The sequence below is a fragment of the Malus domestica genome, chromosome 15, assembly GCF_042453785.1.
Source record: "Malus domestica chromosome 15, GDT2T_hap1".
NCBI lineage: Eukaryota > Viridiplantae > Streptophyta > Magnoliopsida > Rosales > Rosaceae > Malus > Malus domestica.
In genome coordinates, this window is record NC_091675.1 from 21,288,772 (window position 1) to 21,311,962 (window position 23,191).

Sequence of the window (23,191 nt, forward strand, 5' to 3'; positions counted from 1 at the left end):
CTGCAAAGTTCTTAATTAATTGGGAATTGTTGCTGCCCATGTGGGAACCTGGGGAAAGCTACGGGCTCCATGAATTTTGGACCTTATAATATATAACCTGGGCCAAAATATATGGGCAAAGCCCAACTGCAAAATTGGATCCCATCCGCATTCACTTTGTAGAGATTTTAGGGATCTTCACATCTTAATCATTTATCGTATATCTTACGGTCAACAATTATTTAACTTTTTTTATTTAAAATTAAACACAAATAGTATCTGATGAAAACTGACAGCAAGATATACGATGAACGGTTGGGATGTGAGGATCCCCACAAAGTGGATCTGGAGAGGATCCTCTTCCCCCAACGACATCATGGAGACAGTTTCGAACCACTTCAAACTCCCTAGACGTGAACCATCAAAAAGCACAAAGCTCGATGGACTTACACTACGTTAAAAAAATTAGTCAAATTCTTGAAGTGGTCAAATGGCACAAAGTCGCATCAATTTCCAAATGGCACGAAGCTGCTTCAAAATTCAAATAGCACGAAGCCATATCAAATATCAAATGGCATAAAGCCGTATCAAATACCAAATTGCACGAAGCCATATCAAATATCAAATGACACAAAGCTACATTCAATTTCAAATGCTCCTTACCTGCACAAGTTGAAATTGCATACGGCACAAAAAACCAAACAAACACCAATTCAATGAACTATGTTGTTTTGGTTCCATTAAGGATACATAGGCAGTCTAGTACCATATTCTAGATGCAACTGCAAAGCCCAAACACAAAATCGAATCCCTAGTTCATTCAACTAAATTTACAAAAATAAACCAGAACACCAAATCCTTTTAGTGGCTCATTCACGCACTAAAAACCCAAACCAAATCAAAAGAACTACGAGTGACTTGATCCCTCAAGGGGGTACATAGGCAATCTAGGGATCGACCTAGGTGCAATCGCAAAATCAAATAAACACACTAATTCTCAAATTTTTTTTTTCATGTTAGAATCAAAGGGTATTCCTTTCTCAGAAAACGGGTTGTAATTGATAGATGCATGTGGATGCAAATTTTTGCCGTCTTCTCCTTTGACGAAAATGCACCTACAAAATAATAATACCTAAAATTAAGGCGAAAAGCCTCACGCGCCCATGATGAATATGGGGGGGGGCTTTGGCCGAAGAATCTCTAATGCCAAAGTTGGAATTTGAAAGAAAATGTGTTTGAGAATTTGTGGGTAGAGAATGGCCTAGCATTTTAGTGGGACAGTGTGCCTGTTTATAGGGAAGTGGCCGGCCCTATTTGGAGAATAGGGATTGGCCATATATGGTGGATTTATGAGTATAAGTGCAAGATATTATGTGAAATAATATCTTGCAATTAACTTGGTAATTAATCCTAAATTGAATAGGAAAATTGGGAGTTACCTTTTGAGTGAGGATTTGATGAGGAGTGATGATAGGGATTTGAATAAATACCATTTTGATCACCTTTGACTCTTCCTTGATTAAGTCATTATTGTTTGTTGCATGCGTGTGGGAATCCCGGTGTGCCTCGAGGGTAGTTTTGTCAGTTTTATCCAAAAGTACACATGTCACCTCTATAATTTTCTTGATTATTTTTGTCTCCACAAATGCCCCAACATATGTTGAACTGATCACACGAAAGGGCAACACATGTAGAGATCTTCCCTTGCTTTAGGAAACATAAGATTGTTTCCCATTTTGATGTAGATTCCCATATTAATTGGAAATTAGATCTTTCTAGGAAAGGAAAATAAATCACTTCCAAAGTCTATTTAAGTCTACCTTAAGACAATGATTAAATCAACTTCAGAGAGCAATTTATTCTACCCTACAAGAGAGGAACATTTAGAGGATATTTGTTCCCTCTCCCTAGCAATCTTCTACACTTGCCCGTGGAAATGACCGTCTTTCGTTGCTTTCTTCATCTTCACGCCGCACCAAGGTAAGAAAAAAATCAAATTTTCCTTGTCTTCGTAATTTTTTCAAGCCTCAAGGCTTGAAATTTGGCTCAACGGGGGTTGAGGATATGTGAAAAATGGTTGGAAAGCCATGGTATGGCTGCTACTATGGGGCCGCTTCATCGGCTCGATGTTGCGGCGACTGGCTGGGCTAGGTGCGACTTGGCTTAAGCTAAGTTGACGATGTGCTAGGTTGAACCTGGCATGGGCCAAGCACGTGTGCAATGGGCTGAACCAAAGAGGCATAGGCTTCCTTCCTTGTTGGGCTTGGGCCCATATGCGTAAAGAGAATGGAAGAGGCGCGGGGGCGCTTGCCTCCTTCCAGCTAAATTGGGCCAAAGGATGAGGGCCCAAGGCTTAGTTGGTCATTGGGCCATGGGCCCTGGTGCGTTCTTTTTTTTTTTTTAAAATTTTTTCTAACAATTCTTCCTTGCATCTTTGTAGAATTTCTTCAAGTATGTCTTCTTCAAGCCACAATAGTGATGATGGTGTGCCACCATTGTATTGTCAAGGCGGGTCTTTGAGTAAGGTGGGCTACTTCAAGGTTGTTCACTTCAAAATTAATTCTAATGACTCATCCAGAGACTTCCTCAAAGCGTATAGGCATGCAATTCCGTCAGGGGTGCGTGTGAAGCGTGCCAAGGAAAATAGCAACCGTGAGCCATGTAGTGGGGCTCGGAAAGCCTTCAAGTTTCACCTCTACTACTTCGTGTTGGGATTTACTTTTCCCATGCCGTGTTTATTCCAAGAAATGTTTAGCTCCATGAGTGTGCCCTTGCTCAATGTTCTCCTAATACGATCTGTGTGATGGTAGGATTCCTCAATCTAAGCCAATTCTTTGACTTGGATTTGACCGTCAACGAATTTTGGTACTTTTTTGACATAGGCCACATTGATGGAGTTAGGCAGTTGTGATCCCACCATAGGCTATTCGATCATTCAAGCAAAGGAGATCATGACTGGGCTAAGGAAACTTTGGAGATAAGTGGAGAGTGGGAGTCTGATTCTTCCCATGAGCTACGCGTTCCAACGATTTTCATCACCGATAAGTAGACTACTTAGACTACTTAGTCTCTAGGCTTCTTTATGCTTTTGCTAAGCTGTTATCTGATTTGTTAATTATCCTTATCTACTTATGTAGATTTGGAATTCGGCTTAACTCCCAAGACTTCTCTAGATATGAAGAAGGTGCATGTTGCTCTAGGTATCCCCGCTAAGTACCATAAATGGCGTTGGCTGCTTAGTCCTTTTCATTGGGAGAAATATGGGCTGCCCTTGAGGGAGGAGATAAAGCAAATCAAGGCGAAGCCATTTGCTCGTCCGATCGTTGTCATGGAGCCTGCTATGAATGAAGGTGAAAAGAAAAGATCTTCCCCATCTGCTTAAGAGATGCCAGCTAAGAAAAAGCCAAAGACTTCTTCCACTGCTCGTGAGTGTCCGCTTGCTGCTGATAGGCTTACGATTAACTTGGCTTCTTTCAAAGGGAAGAAAGATAAGACTGCTAGATCTGAGCCAGTGACGATTGCCATGCCAAAGGTTGCTAGTACGATTGCTGATAGGATTGCTCAGCGTAAAGGTTCTGTCGTGCCCCCCAGTGCTAAAATATATGCCAAGACATCTGTTGGGATCTAAGCCTGGTTCACATTTGGAGAGGTTTGCTACTATGAAGAGCGATAAGGTGGACTATGCTGCTAAAGTGGCACCAAGGCTCACTCTTCTTACCGCTGAGATTGATTCGCCTGCTGAGAAAGTGGAGATTACTCGCGTAGGTAGTTTTGAGAAATCCATCAAGCCTATTTCTAGGGAGATTGCTCGAAGACTGCTCGCATATGCTAAAGTTGTTTGCCCAAGTTCTTTTATGAAACGTGCAACCGAATATATGAGGACCGCCCTACTTGCTATGATGCAGAAAATGGCGATTCTAGCAGCCTAGTCTTTGCTTATTGACCAATAGGATACCAAGGCTTCCAAAGAGGTGGTAAAGACTATGGTAACTGAAGCTTATTCTTTTACTGAGAAGATTAAGAGGTTGAAGTCTGAGCTCGTCGCTTTGAAGGGGTCTAATACCTCTACCCCTACTTCTTTGCAGCTTGATACCACTTCCCAAGAGATCATTGACTTGAAGACTAGGCTTGATGCAATCCAAGTTAAGTATGAAAGTGATGTTACATAACTTAGATTCAAGATCTTGAGTGTGCTGTTTCTAAGCTTCATTCTGCTGCTTACGCAAAGGATGAATAGTTGATTGCTGCTTATAATCAAGTGATCCACTTTAAGAATATCATCGATAAGCTTGAACCCTAAGTGTTGGAACTCCAAGGTGCACTAAAGATCAACGAAACTCTGAAGAATGAAGTGGATAAGCTATAATGCGTCCGTGTTGGTCTGTTCAAGGAGAACGAGCAACTAAAGGATGGCTCAAGGCTTCGCTTATTCAGAGTCAGGCCAATTTCTACAAGCTAGGTGATGTAGATCATCTATTTGGTAGGCCGTTTGACTTTGAGTTTGCTGGGAAAGTCTTCGAGACCTTCTTTATTTCTCCAGAAAACTTGCTTGCCTTTACTTTTGAGGCTTTCATTGGTGAAGTAGTCGGAGAAGTTGGCGCCCAGGCTGGGGCATTTGGGGGTGAAGCGCCAGATGATGCTACTGCTGAAGGTGTAGAGACCTAGTAGTCGTGAGATGTCCAAGTTGCTAAAGAGTAGTCTTCTAGGTAGCCTTTATGATTTTCTTTGTTTTCTTTGTTACTTTTTGCTTAGCTTGAACTCCTTTGACCTTTGTCATTTGTTTATCAATGTTGCTAGAAAATTTAATAAACTTGCTTCTTTCCCTTTTCTTCATCTTCGCTTCTTTTGTTTATGCCTAACTTTTGACCTTTAGACCAGCGGCATGCGTGCTGTTTTTCTATAAGTAGACATGCCCACGTAGCCTATGCAACCGTAGGTTTTTGTGTATAACCATAGGGTCGGCAACCAGACACCTTACTTACAAATGTAGATAAGTCTGCGTGACCACTTCCTGTTAACCTTGGCTTTCTTCAATTCTTTGAGCTGTGTGGCCTGCATCACAACATAGTAAAGATTTTTGGGTCACGAAATTTGCTAACCTTTCGTATCAAAAGTACGTGGTTGTATGGAGTTTTGTAAGCAAAGGTCCGAGATAACTCCTTACTTTTTATGTAACCAATTCCATGGGTTGCGTAGCAAGTATCACAACACTTTAGGAATTAGTGTTGATCTAAACGATCATTTCGCGTTTGGCAAAGGTGAAGCTTAACGACTACGTAGCATATCGGCAGTGGATAGAGCTTCGTATATGCACGTTAACTATTTAACCTTTCACAAAAAATGTGCGATTGTATAAGTTTAGTATGGCTTATTGCTCGAAAGGCAAGCCATAGGCAGTCTTCTGGAAACCGTAGGCTACTTTAGTGCACTCGATAACAGCTTTGGGGTTCCAAGACAGCCGGCCATAAGGCGTACTACGTAATGTGGCTCCCCCGTCTCTAAGGTCCGGTGCCCCATAAATTAGGTCAAGAAACCCAAAATCCTTCAGTTAGCTAAGCCTTGTAAAAGATCATTGTGGCTACTTCTAGGAATCCCAACGCAAGCCTTTGTGCATCTAGTTACACCAAGGCAGCCTGACTCATCCACGTCTGGATATTTAGAATGTATAGTTTATCCTCCCGCATTGGAGAACAAACCCATGTAGGGAATTGGTTTACCTTCTCGCACTTAAGAGCATGGTTAGTCCTTAAGGGGTGTAATTCCTACGATAAGTCCTTGAGAAGGGCGCGGTCTTCTTTCGAAATGCAAGAGTTATCAGTTCTTGTAAGCATGCAGTTGAGCCAAGTTGTAAATTACTTTTAAATTCCTCATTGAAAGACGAGTGAAACAAACAAAAACTTAGCTGTAAGGTAGGGACTGCATAACAACTAGACAATCATTGGCTTGCGAAGTGGTGCCCGTTGAGCTGCTTGAGTCTTCGGGCTTTAATGTAGCACGAAATCATGCATTTTACTTCCTCAGATTGTAGGTGTTCTACTGCTTTTCGATCTCTTTGTCGTTCATGGTGGCGAGGGTGTAACTACCCTTAACGTTTACTCTACTGATCTTGTACGGAACTTCCCAGATAGGATCCATCTTTTTACAGCATTCTCTGCGGGCAATGATGAAGGCTTTTCTTAGGACTAGATCTCCAGGTTGGAACTATCGAATCTTGGCCCTTTTGTTGCAGCTGGAGATGAGCTGTTGTTGGTAGGCTACGATGCGGGTGATGAACTTCTCACGTTATTCCTCTGCCAGATATAGATTTATGGCCATCTTCTTTCTGTTCTGCTTGATGCTTGGCAATAGAGTGCTAATACTTGGCATGATGACATTGGGAAGAATGATAATTTTTGAACCAAATGCCAAAGAGAAATGAGTCTCACCGATTGCTCGTCGTTTAGTTGTGTGATACGCCCATAGACATCCTAGAAGTTCGTCTGGCCATTTTCCTTTCTTGTCGAAGAGAGATTTCTTGATGCAATCAAGAATTATCTTGTTGGATGCTTCAGCCTGCCCATTGCCCTGAGGGTACCTTGGCGTGGACGTGTGCTACTTAATGCCATGATTCTCGAAGAACTTTGCCAAATCTTCGCCAACGAATTACGGGCCGTTGTCTGTGACGTTAGATTGAAGGATGCCAAATTGGTAAATGATGTTCCTCCATATGAAGCGCTATATGTTTGTCTGAGTTGTGGTTGTCATGGGCTCTACTTCTACCCATTTGGTGAAGTAGTCAGTTGCCACAATCATCATGCCTCTGCCCCTAGTAACGGGCGACATTGGCCATACCAAATCGATTACCCACTGCATGAACTACCAAGGACTCGTTTACAGGTGTAGTTCGCTGGTAGACAGTACTGGTATCAGCTTGTAGCATTGTAGCGATCGCACTTTTGTACTAACACCTTTGATAAGCTCATATTTATATATATTTTACATCAAATCCAGTTGTCTTTTCTTAGTTAGTTCCTTATATTTTTGAGATATTTATTTTGTTTTCATGTTTTGTAGGATTTGTCAAGAAAAGAAAAATAGCACCAGTGGGATTTTAAGTAACAAATTCGTCAAAACTGCTTGTGCAGATCAGCTGACTTTGGAAGTAAGTTGCGAACAGCTCAGAATGAATTAGAGAATGAGACTTATATACTTGGAAAGCTATGGATGTCTATTGTCTGGAGCATTTCACGGATTGTTAATATCATTTGTCTAGAAGAAGTTATGGTCATTTTAACACTGAAAGGTTCCCAAGAGGCTGAGCAGTTTGTAACTACAATGAAGCAATAAACCCAATAAATCTAGTAGCCAAAACTGATGCAGCCAAGAACAAGTCAGCTGACACTTATTCAATTATAAAAGGGAATGGAATTAAAGATGAGGATTAAGTGGGAGTAATGGGCATAAAGGCTACCTAAAAAGTTACAATTGTTTTACCATTTCCTCACACTTATTGTCATCACTAAATGGCTATTAGTGGGTGAGTTAAGGAGAAGAAAATGATGCAGCAAGAATTGGTTTAAAAGCAGTGTTGGGGAAGGAAGGAAAGATGGGGCCTCAGTCGATTTTTTTCGGTTCTATCTTCTCAAACTCATGTCTATCTTTTGTTTTTATTTAAGGATTGTGTGTAACTAAATTTTTAGTAGTTAGGGGCTGTTTTGAAGCCTCGAATATGATTGCAAGTTTGTTATGACATTTTGTTTGAATTACTTTTATGAATGGACTTATTGTCAGTGATGAATTCTTTATTTGTTTTCTATGGATCATATTTAGTAAGCATATCTATGATTCTAACGCTATGAATAAGTGTGTGCCTGTCCTTGTTGAATGAGGACCTACATATGTTATAGAGTAGTACTTGTTAATTACGATTAACATGTGAACCAATTTCTAGGATAAGTAAGACAACGTCAGTACTTACGATGCCTTGTGATGACTCAAACTCTTTTCGTTCTTAATGATTTCTACTTGTTAAATTTGTGAGCACGCCATTCTAGATTACATGCTAGGGACTAAGTTAAGTTGAAAACACCATTCTCTTAACATATTACATAAGAAAGAGTAATAGGTTGAGTTCTAACATTAAGCCAACTTGAGCATCTTCATCCAGAAATAAAAGGAGTTTGAATGAAATATAACATGTTTGCATGATTATTTGGTGGTGGATAGCAATTCCCCTAACTCGTTTTTCTTAATTTGTGAACTATTTAAAATCTGTTTCTGTCCTCTTTTTGTTTGATTTAATCTAAATAGCAAATTAACTCCAAAAATCCCAAAAATTTGTACGAGTGTATCTTTGTGTGTCTAGTGTGTTCATATAAAATTTCATAGACTTTAGATAAGTGTAAGTTTGTCTAATAATTATTTTTCAGCGACTGGTCAGTAGGGACAGCAGCCTAGTTTTTGTGACATTTTAAGTAGTTAGATAAAACAATCTTCTGCAGGAAAGGACCCTTATTTTCATATGCTACAATTGAAAAATCTTAGTTTTAAGAAAAAAAATCAATAGGACATTTGTGTGCTACTTTGTGGTGTGCTTTTAATCCTATCAACCTTACATCTTGATGCATAATAGGCCAGTAGTAGCCTGCATTAAGAGTCTTATGTGCTAAGGATAAGCCTTCGGAATGATTTCCACAAACGCATTCGTGGATTGAGTTTAGAAGTTTTAGGTTGTCGGGAGGCGCTAGGCAGCGGAGATGTGATCTAGTGTAGGATCTTCAGACGAGAATGCCGTTCCACATGTAGTAGCATGCTTCCTTTGTTTGGAGCTTTCTAGACTCCAATCTTTCCATGAAGAGTGTGCCATTGAACAAGTAGTCTATAATGGAATCTTGCCAGTTTGGAGTTGTACTAACCTATGACACCTCAGCTGTTGGCTCTGTTTTTATGCTTGGCTAGTCTAGATACTCCACCGGAATAGAGCGCTTGAGTTAGTGGTCAAGGGTGGAGCCTAGGCCGGCTAGCATATCCATGTAGGCGTTGTCTGCCCATGGAACTTAAGTGAGGGTGTTAGTCTGAAATGCCTCAAGTTGCTTTCGTACATTCTTTAGGTATTGCACCATATTTAGATGTTTTGTCGTGTACTCTCTGGTGGGAATCAGAATGAATTGCAAGCTTTTTCACCGTCAAGTCTTTTGCCATTCGGATGCCTGCTAGTAGGGCTTCGTACTTTGCTTCGTTGTTTGATGCTTTGAAACCTAAAATGATTGCCTGCTCGAGCATCGAACCGTCTAGGCTGACAAAGACCACACCTACTTCAGAGCCCTTGTTGTTGGATGGACCATCGACGTGCAAATGTTATAAGTCTCCATCAGGTGGAACAGGCGTGGCTAAGGCATGCTTGATTGTCTTTGGGGCTTCATTTGGTAGCTCTGTTGAGTCGCCTAGGCTAGGCATGAATTCTGTTATGAAGTCTGCCAAGGCTTGGACCTTTATTGCATTACGAGGACGGTAAACTAAGTCATATTGGCCAGGTTTCAACGCCTATTTCATCACTTATTGAGAAACATCTAGACCATGTAGGATTGATCGTAGAGGATACTATGTCATGATAATGACTGTGTGAGCTTGAAAATATGGTATGAGCTTTCGAGCTACAACAACTAGCGCCAAAATTAATTTCTCGATCTTTGGATATCTGGTTTCAGCATCGAGAAGAGCTTTAGAAGTGTAGAATATAGGCAACTTGGTACCCTGAGAATTTTCTTGAAGATACTTCAAATGTGCATTTGGCGGGATTGAGCTTCATCTTGTACTTTCTAAGGATGTCAAAAAATTTCGCCAAGTTGCCAATGTGGTCTGATCGTTTCTTACCCTTCACCATGGTGTCATTGACGTAGACTTTCATGGTTACTCCCATTTTCTTCTTGAACATCATGTTTACCAGTTGTTGGTAAGTGGCTCCCGCGTTCTTGAGGCCAAAAGGCATGACCTTGTAGCAGTAGGTGCCTCATTCGATCACGAATGTGGTTTTCTCCTTGTTGGGCTCATGCATGGCTATTTGGATGTAACAGGAGTATGCATATAAGAAACTGAGCAGCTGGTTCCTGGAAGTTAAATCTACTAGTAGATCGATTCGGGGAACTAGATAAGGATCATTGGGCATGCTTTGTTAAGCTCGGTGTAGTCTACGTAGACCCTCTATTTGCCCTTCTCTTTCTTCATTACTAGCAAGACATTGGCAAGCCATGCTGAGTGTGCTACCTCTTTTATGAATTTGGCCTCCAATAGTTTGTCGATTTTCGCTTTGATGATTGACACTCATTTGGGTGTGAAATGTCTCCTTTTGGATCATCGATTTAGCAGCAGGTTCGACATGCAGCTTGTGGCAAGCTATCTTGGGGTCGATGCCGGGCATGTCGGAAGGCGACCACATAAAGACGTCACGATTTTCCCTAAGGGTTCCTCATTTTCCTTCAGGCTCAGACGTGAGCCGATTTTAGCAGTCTTCTCTGAATGCTGGGATCAAGAATGATGTCCTTGGTGTCCTCTTCGGGTTTCCATCCCGTCTCATCTGCTGGCGCATTGATTTGGACACCATCTTCTTGATCCGTCTGCTGTAATTGTTATTTGGTAGCTTTGTCATCCCTTTGGACCTTGGTAGCCTCCTCGGGGGTAAATGTCTTCTTTTTTTAGTACTTGCACAATGCATCATAAAGATATGGCTTGGTCAGACTTGATTTTTCTGACTCCTTATCTTGGGATGCGAAATTGGATTTTTTGATACTTGACGGAGGTTATGACGTCCAGCTTTACTAGCCAAGGTCACCCTAGAAACCCATTATAGGGAGACGACTCGCTTACTATCGTGAACATTTTCTTTGAGACAACTGGCGATGTTCTCACATCAAGTGTAATGTTGTCGATGGCAATCGAGATGTGTCTGTTGAATCCGGTAAGTACCTCTACTCGGCGTATGATTATGCTTTCCAGCCCATCTTCTGAATTACTGAGAGCTGAAGTAGGTATATCGCACTTCCGTTGTCAACCATCATTCTGTCAGCTATAGCGTGGGCTAGTTGGACAGATACCACTAATGTGTCGTCATGTGGGAAGTCGACGTCTTCAACATCCTACTCGGTGAAGCCAACAATGGGACCAGGTTGGGTGTTGATTGCCTGGACTTATGAGACTAGTAAAACTTGTTGGATCTTCCTTTTCTTGGAATTGTAGGTGACCCCGAGTGTTTGGATTCGGTGAAGATGCCATTGATCCGAATTGTCTTGGTCGGCGGCTCTTCATTGGCGTCTGCGTTTCTTCTAGGCTGCATAGCTGGCTTGTCCAAGTATTTGTTGACCTTGCCCTTTTTCACTAGCTTATTTAGGTAGTTCTTCCAAGTGTAACAGTAGTCGGTTGTGTGATCAGGACCTCGATGGAATGTACAATACTTAATATGGTCTAACTTGGAGGTATCTCTATTTGATTGCTTTGGAAGCTTGAACCATGGTTCGCTCTTGATGTCGCAAAGGATTTGGTGGATTGGGATAAAGAAATTAAAGTAGTTCTTAGGCGTTGGGCCTCTTTTAATAGGGGACCAGTCCCTGCGTCTGACCTTCTGCCTTCTTTTTTTGTTGTACTGCTTTCTGTCCTTCTTTTTTTGAGCTACTACCGATTCTTTTCTAGGCTGCTCAGGTACCTTGTCTACTTGCCAAGCCTCGTCCCAAAATGCATGCTTCTCTGCCAGAGCAAAAGAGTTTGCTAAAGTTAGATATTCTTTCATGATCAATTTTCCGAACAACGGGTGATCTATTAGGAGTCATTTTTGGAAGGTTGCACTAGTTATCGAATCGTTGCATCCGATTATCTTTGTCTTCTTTGCTTTGAACCTCTTTACATCGTGACAGAGCGACTCTTTTGGGTTCTTCTTCACGTTGAATAAGTGGTCGGACTTTTTCTTGATCGACCGATAAAATGAATACTCCTTGGTGAAAACCAAAGAAAGCACATAAAAACTCCTGATGGATCATGGCGGTAAGGTGTTGAACCAATCTTGCTCTTCACCTTGTAGGGTGCTGGTGAATATCTTGCATATGAGAGCATCGTTGTTCTGATAAAGGATATTTATGATTCGGTAGTGCTTTAGGTGTCTCTTAAGGTCTCTATCCTTTTTTAAGGATGTGAAATGTGGCATGCTGAATTTGCATGAAGGCTCTACCTGCTCGATCTTGTCCATGAAGGGTGACCTGCTTAAATTGGGCATGTCCCTTCGTAGTGCCTCGTCAATGACCTTGTTGCGTTGGAAATCGTGTAATCGCTCGGTCATGAACCTTTCTACTTCTTCTTGAATATGCCTTGTTGGGGATAGTGGAGCTCTCGGCTACCCCCGGTCGTGACTTACTGGTTTAGGCTACTCATCCATATGTTCGGCTCGTGTCACATCCCGACCCGAGCCTCTACCACATCCCAGGCTCGACTCCGTCGTAGCATGATATTATCTATTTTGGGCCCAACCACGCCCTCACGGTTTTGTTTCTGGAAACTCACACGAGAACTTCCCAGTGGATCACCCATCATGGGATTGCTTTTGCACGAACTAGCTTAACTTCAGAGTTCCGATGAAACCCGAAGCCAGTGAGCTCCCAAAAGGCTTCGCACTAGGTAGAGATGGGAATATACATATAAGGCTTACATAATCCACTCCCATGGGTGATGTGGGATGTTACAGCTCGTCTATGCTGCAGTGGCAGTGCATGTTATACGTTCCTAGCAAGAAAGCGAGTTCCTCACAGGCTGACGATTAAACTTGAGTCGGATTGAGTGACTGTTTCTCACCGTCCATCGTGCTACCTACTCTGATGTGAGGTGAATGATGCTCCTTATGGTCCTAGCCACGAATAAACACTTTTCTTAGAAGGTTGCTTATGTTGATTATTGAAGTATGGCCCTAACCATGAATGTATACTCATCTGTGGGCTTAACCGAGAGTGCACACTCCTTCTCACGTTAAGACAAGAGTATACGCTATCTTGAAGGCCCAGTCAGGAGTGTATACTGACCGAACGCTTGGTTCATGACTGATCGAGTGGCTGCTTGCCGGGACGCTGCTAGAGAGGTTCGTCATCTGCTCTTGTCCTACCTTCGCGCAATAGGGCGCTTGTCAAGTCTATGACTTGTCGAGACAAGTGTTGTTCGCCATTTAGATTGGAAAAGCTTGGCCGTATGGGTTTCCTTGAGTAGCAGAAGTGTAATGGACTCCGGGCATGAAATTTAAGTTGGGATATGTCAAATCTACGGAGAACGGAGGTGAAAATCCCACGGTTCAATTGTTGGTCCAGAAATCTGAAGTTGGGACAACTAAACCGGTTTTGGACTGGCTTAGGTAGCTATAAGGGCCACAGAAGTAGGTTGGGCCATGTGTGCAGGCTACCCCCGTACAGTGCGCGTGGGCGTTGGACCTGGGCTCGCTCGGGAGCACGTTGGCCTTGGGCCCGCGAGCACTGGGCTAAAACAACTTGGGCAATACGTTTAGCTTGGGCTACACTGCTAGGGCAACAGGTTAGGCTACCTTCGACACCTGGGCTTGCTACTGCATAGTGGCGTGGGCTTGTGGCTACATCACTGCTCCCTGCTCACCGTGGGCTGTGGGCTCACCTAAGGCTACTACGGTGGTTGATGCCGTGATGGCTGCCACAGTAGTGCCCTGTAGGCCGTGGGGATGGTGCCGTTCTACTAGCCGTCGCGTTAAGTCTCGTGATTCGTTGTGGTAGGGCTACTTCATGATCTCCATCACTTGGTCCAAATCCTTAAACGTAGAAAGTTCCGTTCGTCGTGGTTTTCGAATTTCTAGTCATTATACTTTTCTTTTACATTTATTCAAAGAATTTTATAAAAAAATTCTAGGAATAAGGATGTACGAAAAATCTACAAATGAACAAGAAATGAGAAACTTTGAATGCGACAGTCTTCTTCGAGCGTGTGAATCAAGACTCTCAATGAAAGCACCAATTTGTGGATGCAAATTTCAACTGTCTTCTCCTTTGACGAAAATGCACCTGCAAAATAATAACACCTAAGATTAAGGCCAAAAGCCTCATGCGCCCACAATGAATAGGGAGGCTTTGGCCGAAGAATCTCCGATGCCAAAGTTAGAATTTGAAAGAGAATGTGTTTGGGAATTTATGGGTAGAGAATGGCCTAGCATTTTAGTGGGAGAATGAGACTATTTATAGGAAAGTAGCCAACCCTATTTGGAGAATAGGGACCGGCCATGTATGGTGGATTTATGAGTATAATTGCAAGATATTATGTGAAATAATATCTTGCAATTAACTTGGTAATTAATCCTAAATTGAATAGGAAAATTAGGAGTTACCTTTTGAGTGAGGATTTGATGAGGAGTGATGAGAGAGATTTAAACAAATACCATATTAATCACCTTTGACTCTTCCTTGATTGAGCCGTTATTGTCCGTTGCATGTGCGTGAGAATCCTAGTATGCATCGAGGGTAATTTTACCCTTTTTACCCAAAAGTACATGTGTCACCTCCATAAGTTTCTTGATTATTTTTGGGTCTACAACGCGTAGTCTAGAAAGGATTGAACTTAAATTAATAAAACTCTCTTAGGAAAAATGAACAAGGGTGAAATTCTGACGAGTAAATTATATGTTCTCGTGACAATTTTGGCTCAACAAGAATATCTTTGCACCACTTCCAAAACATGAAGCTCGAAGCTATGTTTTGGGGCTAATGCTTTGCCTCCAAATTGGGGTGTGCCATATGTGGTCGGCCTGAAGCCAAGTGATTTGAGTAGTTTACTTGCTTTGGCGCGACTGTTTAGGACACATAGGTCGAATAACAATGCCACGTATACGACGCGTCTCCTTACCTAAAGTAAGGATTTTGTGCTTACAAGCACACTTTGCCAAGTCTACTCGTTTTGAAATTAGATATGTCATCCTTAGCAAAAATACTAAATGGCTCTCTTTTCACAGTGAATTCAAGGGAATAATTGTGGACTAATCCAACCAAAAGGCGGACTGTGTAATTACCTACGATTTTGGTTGATTTATCGACACATTGGTCACATGTTTGTCCACGCACTACTAACCTCCTAGCTGAGTTTAACCTAAGGGTTCACCACCCTAATTATCTTACAGAGTCTGGAAGACTGAATAATGCCAAAGAGTTTACATATAAGATGATTTGATAAGTATTGCATGCATTTTGTATTTGCAAATTGAACATTGAATTCTCCATGGTCACCCCCAAATAGCCTTGCAGAGCGATCATAAAGCACAATTACATTCATCACCCCAATTTTGTGAACGCACGAATTGCCTAGGGCTATGCAATCTTGTTTGCAGCTATGTTAGTTCCCTTGAGGCTCATTGTTACCCAATAATTTTGACGTTACAGCAGGTTATTAGGTACAACTTAACATTTCATACTTACGCATTTAGGTGTGCATTTTATGTGTCATGTTGCGTTGCCATAACATACCAATATGGGTCATCAAAGAAGGATGTGAATCTCTTTCGATTATGATTCTTTTTCAAAATAGTTCTTTAGAATCCTTGTAAGCAATCTCTTTACCACTCATTTGCAAATTGTCACTTTAATGAGATAGTATTCCAACGTTATAGGAGATAAGAACGTCAATGTTCCTGAACAACGACACAAATTAGCATGGACGTTGCCTACTATGTCTTATCTCGATCTTTGTACCGAACAAGTATGATAAGCAAATGCAATGTATTCTAGCTTTCAAAATGTGCTCTAGACGTATTTCTCTAATCTAGCTAAAGTGACGAAATCAAATACCAGCTGCAAACATAACTGTAAGGATAAACATACCTAATGGATGGCAAGTTAACATCCCTGATGGGTGTTCTACCCCTAAAGGATGGTTGGTCACCCTAGGAGGACAATTGGTTGCCCTTGTTGGATGTCTATATTAGCGAATAACCAATTAATCTGCCATTGGCCTAAAGCACGACAAATAACTCGGTTTGTAGGATTCACTTCCCGAGAAGATGAAGGATAAGAAACAAAATGAATCCATACTGGATCGATGTCTCAATCATTTCTATCTCATGAGATTAATCTGAATTAGTCTCGAGACTTGAAGTTCTTGGTCTAGTATACTAGTTTGGGTGAGATAAGGAATTGGAATAAGATTATCATTGATGATGTTTCAATTATATGGTAGCTACTGACATAAATGAAAAGTCTTGATATTGAACAATGTTATGTTGATTAGTAAAAACATAAAATTGATTTGACAACTGAAATTACAATCCCAATTGAATTAGATTCTTTATGAAAATGTGTTTGGACAAGTTGTTCCTACACTCCCAAAGGTAAGGTAACATTATCATGTTGTAAGTGGGAAATGAAGCGTAAAGATATGAAAAAATAGTGTGATTTAGTGCACACGTTATTGTGCAAGGCTTCTCTCAAATGCCTTGTTATTGATTGTAGCATTATAAATGTGGTTAATGCTTTTCTCCAGGGGAAATCGATACAAAGATTTACATGTAAGTTCCCGAAGAATTATATGAACTGGTTCAAATGGTTCCAGGCCACTAAACACCCTCTCAACTCGTTTGAGGCGTTCACTTTATGGATTAAAGCAATCTGGGCAGATTTGGTATACCCAGCTAAGCCCTGATCCTCGAAATGATGTTTGCTTTGTTTATTTTGTTGACACTCGTTACTTATCAAATTCACACAAGGCACATCCCCAAATAGTTAAACCATAAGCAAATTAGAAAGAAAAAGGATTAATTGCCCTAGCCGTCCACACACTAACCGCATGCCATCCCTAATCTACAATGTGACCTAACCCTCATCATTCTTTTTTAATAGGGTTTTTATCACAAATGGTCTCTGAAATTGAAAATCAATCAATGTAGTTCCTAAAAATAGGTGTTACAAATCAATGTAGTCCTTCCGTCACAATTCTGTTAAAAAATCTTTTAAGTGCTGATGTGACACATAAATGGGCCCTATAAGTCCTTTTTCCTCACAAATTGTCCTTGAAATTGACCCATGACATCAAAATGGTCCCTAAAATTGACCCGCGACATCAAAATAGTCCCTGAAATTGAAAATTAATCAATGTAGTCCCTCAAGTAAGTGTCTCAAAACAATGTAGTTCTTCCGTCACAATTATATCAAAAATTCTGTTAATGTGTTGATGTGACACATAAATGGGTCCCACAAGTTTAATTAAATTAAAAAAAAATACAAATAGGCTTGATAATTTAATAGTTAATAAAAAAAATTGTCAACCCAAAAACACAGTCCTACAATCACCTCCGATCCTAGCCCACATTTCTATACCTCCTTTGTTCTCTATTCTCTAAAAAAAATCTCAATACACCCATCTTTACACACTTCGACACTCTTCACCAAATTGAACCTGGATTAAGATCACCTTTGGTGACGGGTTGGCCCATTAGCAATGACTTCTCGAACATCACCGTTAATATATAGGCAATCAACATCCTCACACCCTTAATCTTGGAGAGCTTGTTCGGTGCTTCCCTAGTGGTCTAGTGATGCAAAGAACGATGAGGTTTGCCATGAGATAATGAGGTTATAACTGAGGTGCGTCCATTGTTGGTTGAAAACTATTTTTACAACCCCTCTTAGGCCTTGGTTAAGCCTTGTGCCTTTGAGAATTTATGGAAGGGAGCTCTCTTAGGAGTAGGCCCTACTATAAGAAAATAAAATTCCATTGTGCAAAAAGGTATTTAGACAACTTTTTGTAATTAATTATTAAAACCACATCAACATATAACAAGTTTTTTTACATAATTGTGGCGGAAAGATTATATTGATTTGTGATACCTATTTTCAAGAACTACATTGATTGATTTTCAATTTTAGAGACCATATTGATGGTGTGGATCAATTTTAGGGATCATCTTGATGGTGCGAGTCAATTTCAGGAACCATTTGTGATAAAAACCTGTAAATCTTATCAGGCCCATTTATGTGCCACATTAGCACTTAACGGAATTTTTAACAGAATTGTGAGGGAAGAACCACATTAATTTGCGACATCTATTTTCAGGGACTACATTGATTAATTTTCAATTTCAATGACCATCTTGATGACGATGGTCAATTTCAAAGACCTTTTGTGATAAAAACCTTTTTAAATATTTCGTTCAATTTCCAAAATCTAATACACATCACATTACCATTTCTCAGTTCTCTGTTAACTCGATCAGTACAACTGTACCATGAGACTATGTCCACACATAAAAGCTTCACTCCTGCGATTTTTTTATTGCCGAAATTATTCAAATCATAAACAAAAGTGTGCGCAGTGAGAAAAGAGAAATATAAACATCAATTCGCCTTGCGTTTAAGCACAAAGAGAGAAATAATAGCCTTCCCCGACCCAAACTTGGAGGGTTGCTCTGCAACTTTCTTGTGATATAAGTTGAAGAGCTCATCTAAGATTTCGTCTCCAAAGTGCTCCTTGAGGAGTGCTTCCATGACAGCTCTAAGGTGAGATGTAGATATTGAGGCATTAGAGAGAGTAGTACTTGTCAATACATTTGGTAAGATTTGTATTCTCTCTATGTTGAAGTTTCCATTTCTGTCTACAGCAACTTCCACCTCTTCCGGAGACATGAAATATATAGGTATGTTGAATGAATCAATTTTCTCTTCACTAACTTTTCCCTGCATTATGGCAAAATACATTGACGTCACAAAGATAATTTTTTCTAATCCCTTATGTTGAGGATCCCTCTAACAAGGACGCTTTATAGGACGCACTCTACATTTTTTTTTTGGAATAAATGATATTATCTACACTAAGGAGGAGGTGTGAGCTTAGCCTTACAATGAACTAGTAATAATGTAGTTCAAACTCATATTTGGCAAGAATCGAATATAAAATCTCTCACTTACAAATGAAAAAGAATATTATTTGACCGTAGTACTAAGTGGCCACTCCACATTGTATATATAGCAACGATCCAATCGTTCATTTTTTTAGATCTTCTCTAAAAGATCATCCCTATAAAAAATTACCCAAATGCGAAACCATTTGACCATTGGATTAAATGGTAGTTAATTAGCGCTTCTTTGAAAACCATATTTGGTTATTTTCTTCACTATAATTATATGTTTTAATGGTTTTGGATTTGCCTAATTTTTTTGTAGAAATAATCTATGAATGATGTACTAAAATATACACAGTTAGAATCGTTAAGAAAAGTTATAAAATAAGCACCAACGGTGTCTCTCAAATAAAATTATTTGAAAGATCCCTCAACGGAGGGGATGTACAGACATATATTTCATTTTTATCATGGCTTACCTCTTTGGTCATGTCCACGAGGCAAGATCCTAAAGTTTCATAGGTCGCAGTTGCCAAGGTATCAAAATGAGGGGTACCATTGGGGCGGCATATAATAATAAGCATCATCAATCCTCCATACACGATCTCTTGTGCCCTGGCAGAAAGGAAACATTCCATGTCGTCAGCATGTTGTGCTTCATAAGCCCTTATTACTTCTCCTGGGCTTGTGGAATTTGAGTAATGGATTTTTCCTTTATTCCAAGCAGGACTCTCCTTGTCCAGTATCTCTTTTGGCACTCTTGAAAGCCAACTAAGGGAATAAGAAGAATGAAATAGGTTAATTGAAGCTTTAGGAAATAGCCGACCATAGAAAGAACCAGGCACGCCTACGGCGTAGTAATTCCTATTCTGAGGCAGCGATTTGAAGAGCATGTTAAAATCATTTCCGGAATGATCATTAAAGAAAACTTGAAATTCGGGGGTTCGAGAACTCGGCCCTTGAGTTTGATACTTTACTTGCACAGCTTCAAGTATGTTTTCAACTGCAAAAAATGTATTTGGCCCAACTGAGCAACCCAAATCTGCAATGTGAAAGGTACTGGATGACAACGACAACGTGTGTGTGTCCAGCTTTTCTGCAATTTCTTCTCTTATGACTTCTCTGGCAGAATCCACAGCTCTTTTCTGTAGAAGATGAAAAACAGATGAGATTGTGCATCTTAATTTCGGTGCCCGGTACGATATTCATTACCGATGTGTAGAGTACGCACAACTACAAGTATCTGGTTACGTAATCCTTGTTTTGAAACAATCTTGAATTTCGTTATACTAACAGACCAAGATTTACCAAACAATAACAAGAAGAAAAGATGGAACGAGAACTGCCCTGCTTTGGAAAAATGCATAAGAGTAAAGATTACAAAATAAGATTGACAAAAAAAAAAAAAAAGGGGTTACAAATTAAGAAGAAACCTGGAAAGTGGAGTTGTTGGCATAGCTGTTAGGGCCGTCGCCAGCCTTCATTGCATAGGCTTCAGACGATTTTTCTTTGAAGCCTTTGTCTGTTGGGGCCATCTCTGATGCAGCCATATCTATTTTTTTGTCTTCTGGGGGATGGGGAGGGAAATGGCAAAAGATCATGGGGGCTAATTGTGATTATAGTCGCACTCTGCTACTACTGGTTGGTTAGTGAATCGGACCCACCTAAGTGAAGATTTAACAAAAAATAGTTAATTTATTAGAAATTATTAAAAGCCGGGGGTCAGTCAAATATGTAACGCAGAGTATTTTATTTTAATTTATTTACTAACATTTGGTGTGATGAGCAAGTTAACCAAACTAGGAAGATAGCATCAATCTGTTTATTTATTTTCAATCTCTGTTTTTATTGGTGGGAAGTAGGAAGAATATAAAAGTGAAAAGAAATAAAAATTATATATGTGAGACGATACTAGGATGGAATTGGCGTTAAGAGAACCAAAGTTTGTCCCTCAGCGACAGCAACATCTTGATTAATTTGTTGGCAAATGTCGACAATATGGAACATCTTGATTTCCGATAACATAAAAACCGCTGCCTCCGTGATCTATAATCAAGCAGTGGCAGCCCTTTGTTATATCTACACGCCAGAAAATTTGGGCGAAATTTTCTACAACCTGTGTTTTACATATTTCCTTGGCCCTGTCCACCTCATGTTGTGTCAGCTTGGTTCTATTTTCACAAGTATGATGGTTGGGGTCCGAATCTAGATGGCTTGGCCGGTTGCAGCGTTCAGATATCTTATTAATTTGTTGTTTGTCTATTACTGACATACCTTGATTAATTAGTTGGCAATGTAGACGATGAGGGACATCTTGATTTCCGAAAACATAAAATCCTACCCCGCTGGCTCGGTTATCAACAATCCAGAAGTGAAGGGCTTTATTATTGGGGTTTTTATCACAAATAATCCATAAAATTAATCATCACCATCAAGATGGTTCTTGAAATTGAAAATCAATCAATGTAGTCCTTTAAAATAGGTGTCACAAATCAATGTGGTATTTTCATCACAGTTATGTTAAAAATTCCGTTAAGTGCTTATATGGCACATAAATGGGCCCCATAAGATTTACAAGTTTTTATCACAAATGGTTCCTGAAATTGACTCACACCATTAAGATGGTCCTTGAAATTGACCCACACTATCAAAATAGTCCATAAAATTGAAAATCGATGAATATAGTATTTGAAAATAGGTGTCGCAAATCAATATGATTTTTCCTCCACAATTCTGTAAAATTTGTTGTTATGTGTTAATGTGGATTTAATAATTAATTTAAAAAGTTGTCTAAATACCTTTTTGCATAGAATGAGGATCCTCTTTGTGACGTTCCAAAGGATCCTTTAATCGTATCCATTCATCGTAAATCGTGCGTCCAGTTTTCATCAGGTACTATTTGTTTTCAATTTTAAATAAAAAGTTTAAAATAATTTGTGAATGCACGATGTACGATTAATAGACATGGTTAGAGGATCCCCGGGATCCTCACAAAGAAGATCCGGAAAGGATCCTTATTCTTTTGCACAATGGAATTTTTTTCTCATAGTAGGACCTACTCCGAGAGAGATCCCTTCCATAAATTCTCAAAGGCATAAGGCTTAACTAAGGCCTAAGAGGGGGTTTGAAAATAGTTTTCAACCAACAATAGACATACCTCAATTATAACCTTATTATCTCAAGGCAAACCTCACCCCGTTCTTTAAGTCACCAGACCACCAAGGAAGCGTTGAACAAGCTCTCCAAGATTAATGTTGTGAGGATCGCCTAAATGTTAACAATAATGTCCCAGAAGTCGTTGCCAATCAGCCAAGCCATCACCAGAGGTGATCTCGATCCAGGTTCAATTCGGTGAAGGGTTTTGAAGTGTGTAGAGATGGATGTATTGAGATTTTTTTTAGAGAATAAACAGCGAATGAGGTAGAGGAATGTGAACTGGAATTGGAGGTGATTGTAGGACTGGGTCTTTGGGTTCATAGATTTTTATTAAATATTCAATTATTAAACCTATTTGTAATATATTTTTTTTAAATTTAATTAGACTTGTGTGATAAATTTGTGTGTCACATCAGCACTTAACATAATTTTTGACATGGAATTACTACATTGGTTAGGGACACTTACTTGCGTAACAACATTGATCGATTTTTAATTTCAGGGACCATTTTGATGTCGCGGGTCAATTTCAAGGACCATTTGTGAGGAAAAAAAAAGGTTTATGAGACCCTTTTATGTGCCACATCAGCACTTAACGGAATTTTTAACATAATTGTGACGAAATGACCACATTGATTTGCGACACCTATTTTGAGGGACTATATTGATTGATTTTTCAATTTCAATGACCATCTTGATGGTGAGGGTCAATTTCAAGGACCATTTGTGATAAAAAAAAAATTTAAATTTAAAAAAAAAAAACCTTATTATTTTGGGAATTAGGGTTTACAAAGTAGCACTTTAAGGATTTGCTTGACAAAAGTCTCTCACGATACAACCATTTCTTCTTTATAGAAAGTAGCCCGTTAATCCAAGAAAAGAAATCTCAAACTTTGTTTGAACTCTCTCACTAATTCTCTATTATTCTAGATATAAATTTTTGTTTTGATTTAAGACTCAAAATTAAGATAATGCATAAATTAGGTGTAACATCCCAGATCGATTAATAGAGAGGGTGTGATGTGCCTTATATGTACATGCCCACCTCCTATGGCACGAGGCCTTATGGGAACCCACTGGCTTCGGGTTCCATCGGAACTCCGAAGTTAAGCGAGTTTAGGCTAGAGCAATCCCAAGATAGGTGACCCACTGGGAAGTTGCTCGTGAGTTCTCAGAAACAAAACCATGAGGGCGTGGCCCAAAACCGACAAT

The 23,191-nt window shown here is 40.0% G+C and overlaps 1 protein-coding gene across 1 annotated transcript; it reads right to left on the reverse strand.

The window, feature by feature from the left end:
- Positions 1 to 18,220: 18,220 nt before the first annotated feature.
- LOC103417730 (probable S-adenosylmethionine-dependent methyltransferase At5g38780) lies at positions 18,221 to 20,436 on the reverse strand. The gene is made up of 3 exons (XM_008355919.4): positions 20,257 to 20,436; positions 19,303 to 19,968; positions 18,221 to 18,659 (listed from the first exon to the last, which is right to left on the reverse strand). The coding sequence occupies exons 1-3, from the start codon at positions 20,422 to 20,424 to the stop codon at positions 18,321 to 18,323; spliced, it is 1,173 nt and encodes a 390-aa protein (XP_008354141.1). The 5' UTR covers positions 20,425 to 20,436; the 3' UTR covers positions 18,221 to 18,320.
- Between the last annotated feature and the right edge of the window lie 2,755 nt (positions 20,437 to 23,191).

Bases quoted from the DNA above. Each gene is read 5' to 3' on its own strand.
- LOC103417730 (XM_008355919.4), bottom strand. From the start codon at position 20,424: ATGATCTTTTGCCATTTCCCTCCCCATCCCCCAGAAGACAAAAAAATA. The intron at 19,969-20,256 runs GTTTCTTCTTAA...CATCTTCTACAG, and splicing joins CCAACAACTCCACTTTCCAG to AAAAGAGCTGTGGATTCTGC. The intron at 18,660-19,302 runs GTAAGCCATGAT...GCCATAATGCAG, and splicing joins TCGTGGACATGACCAAAGAG to GGAAAAGTTAGTGAAGAGAA.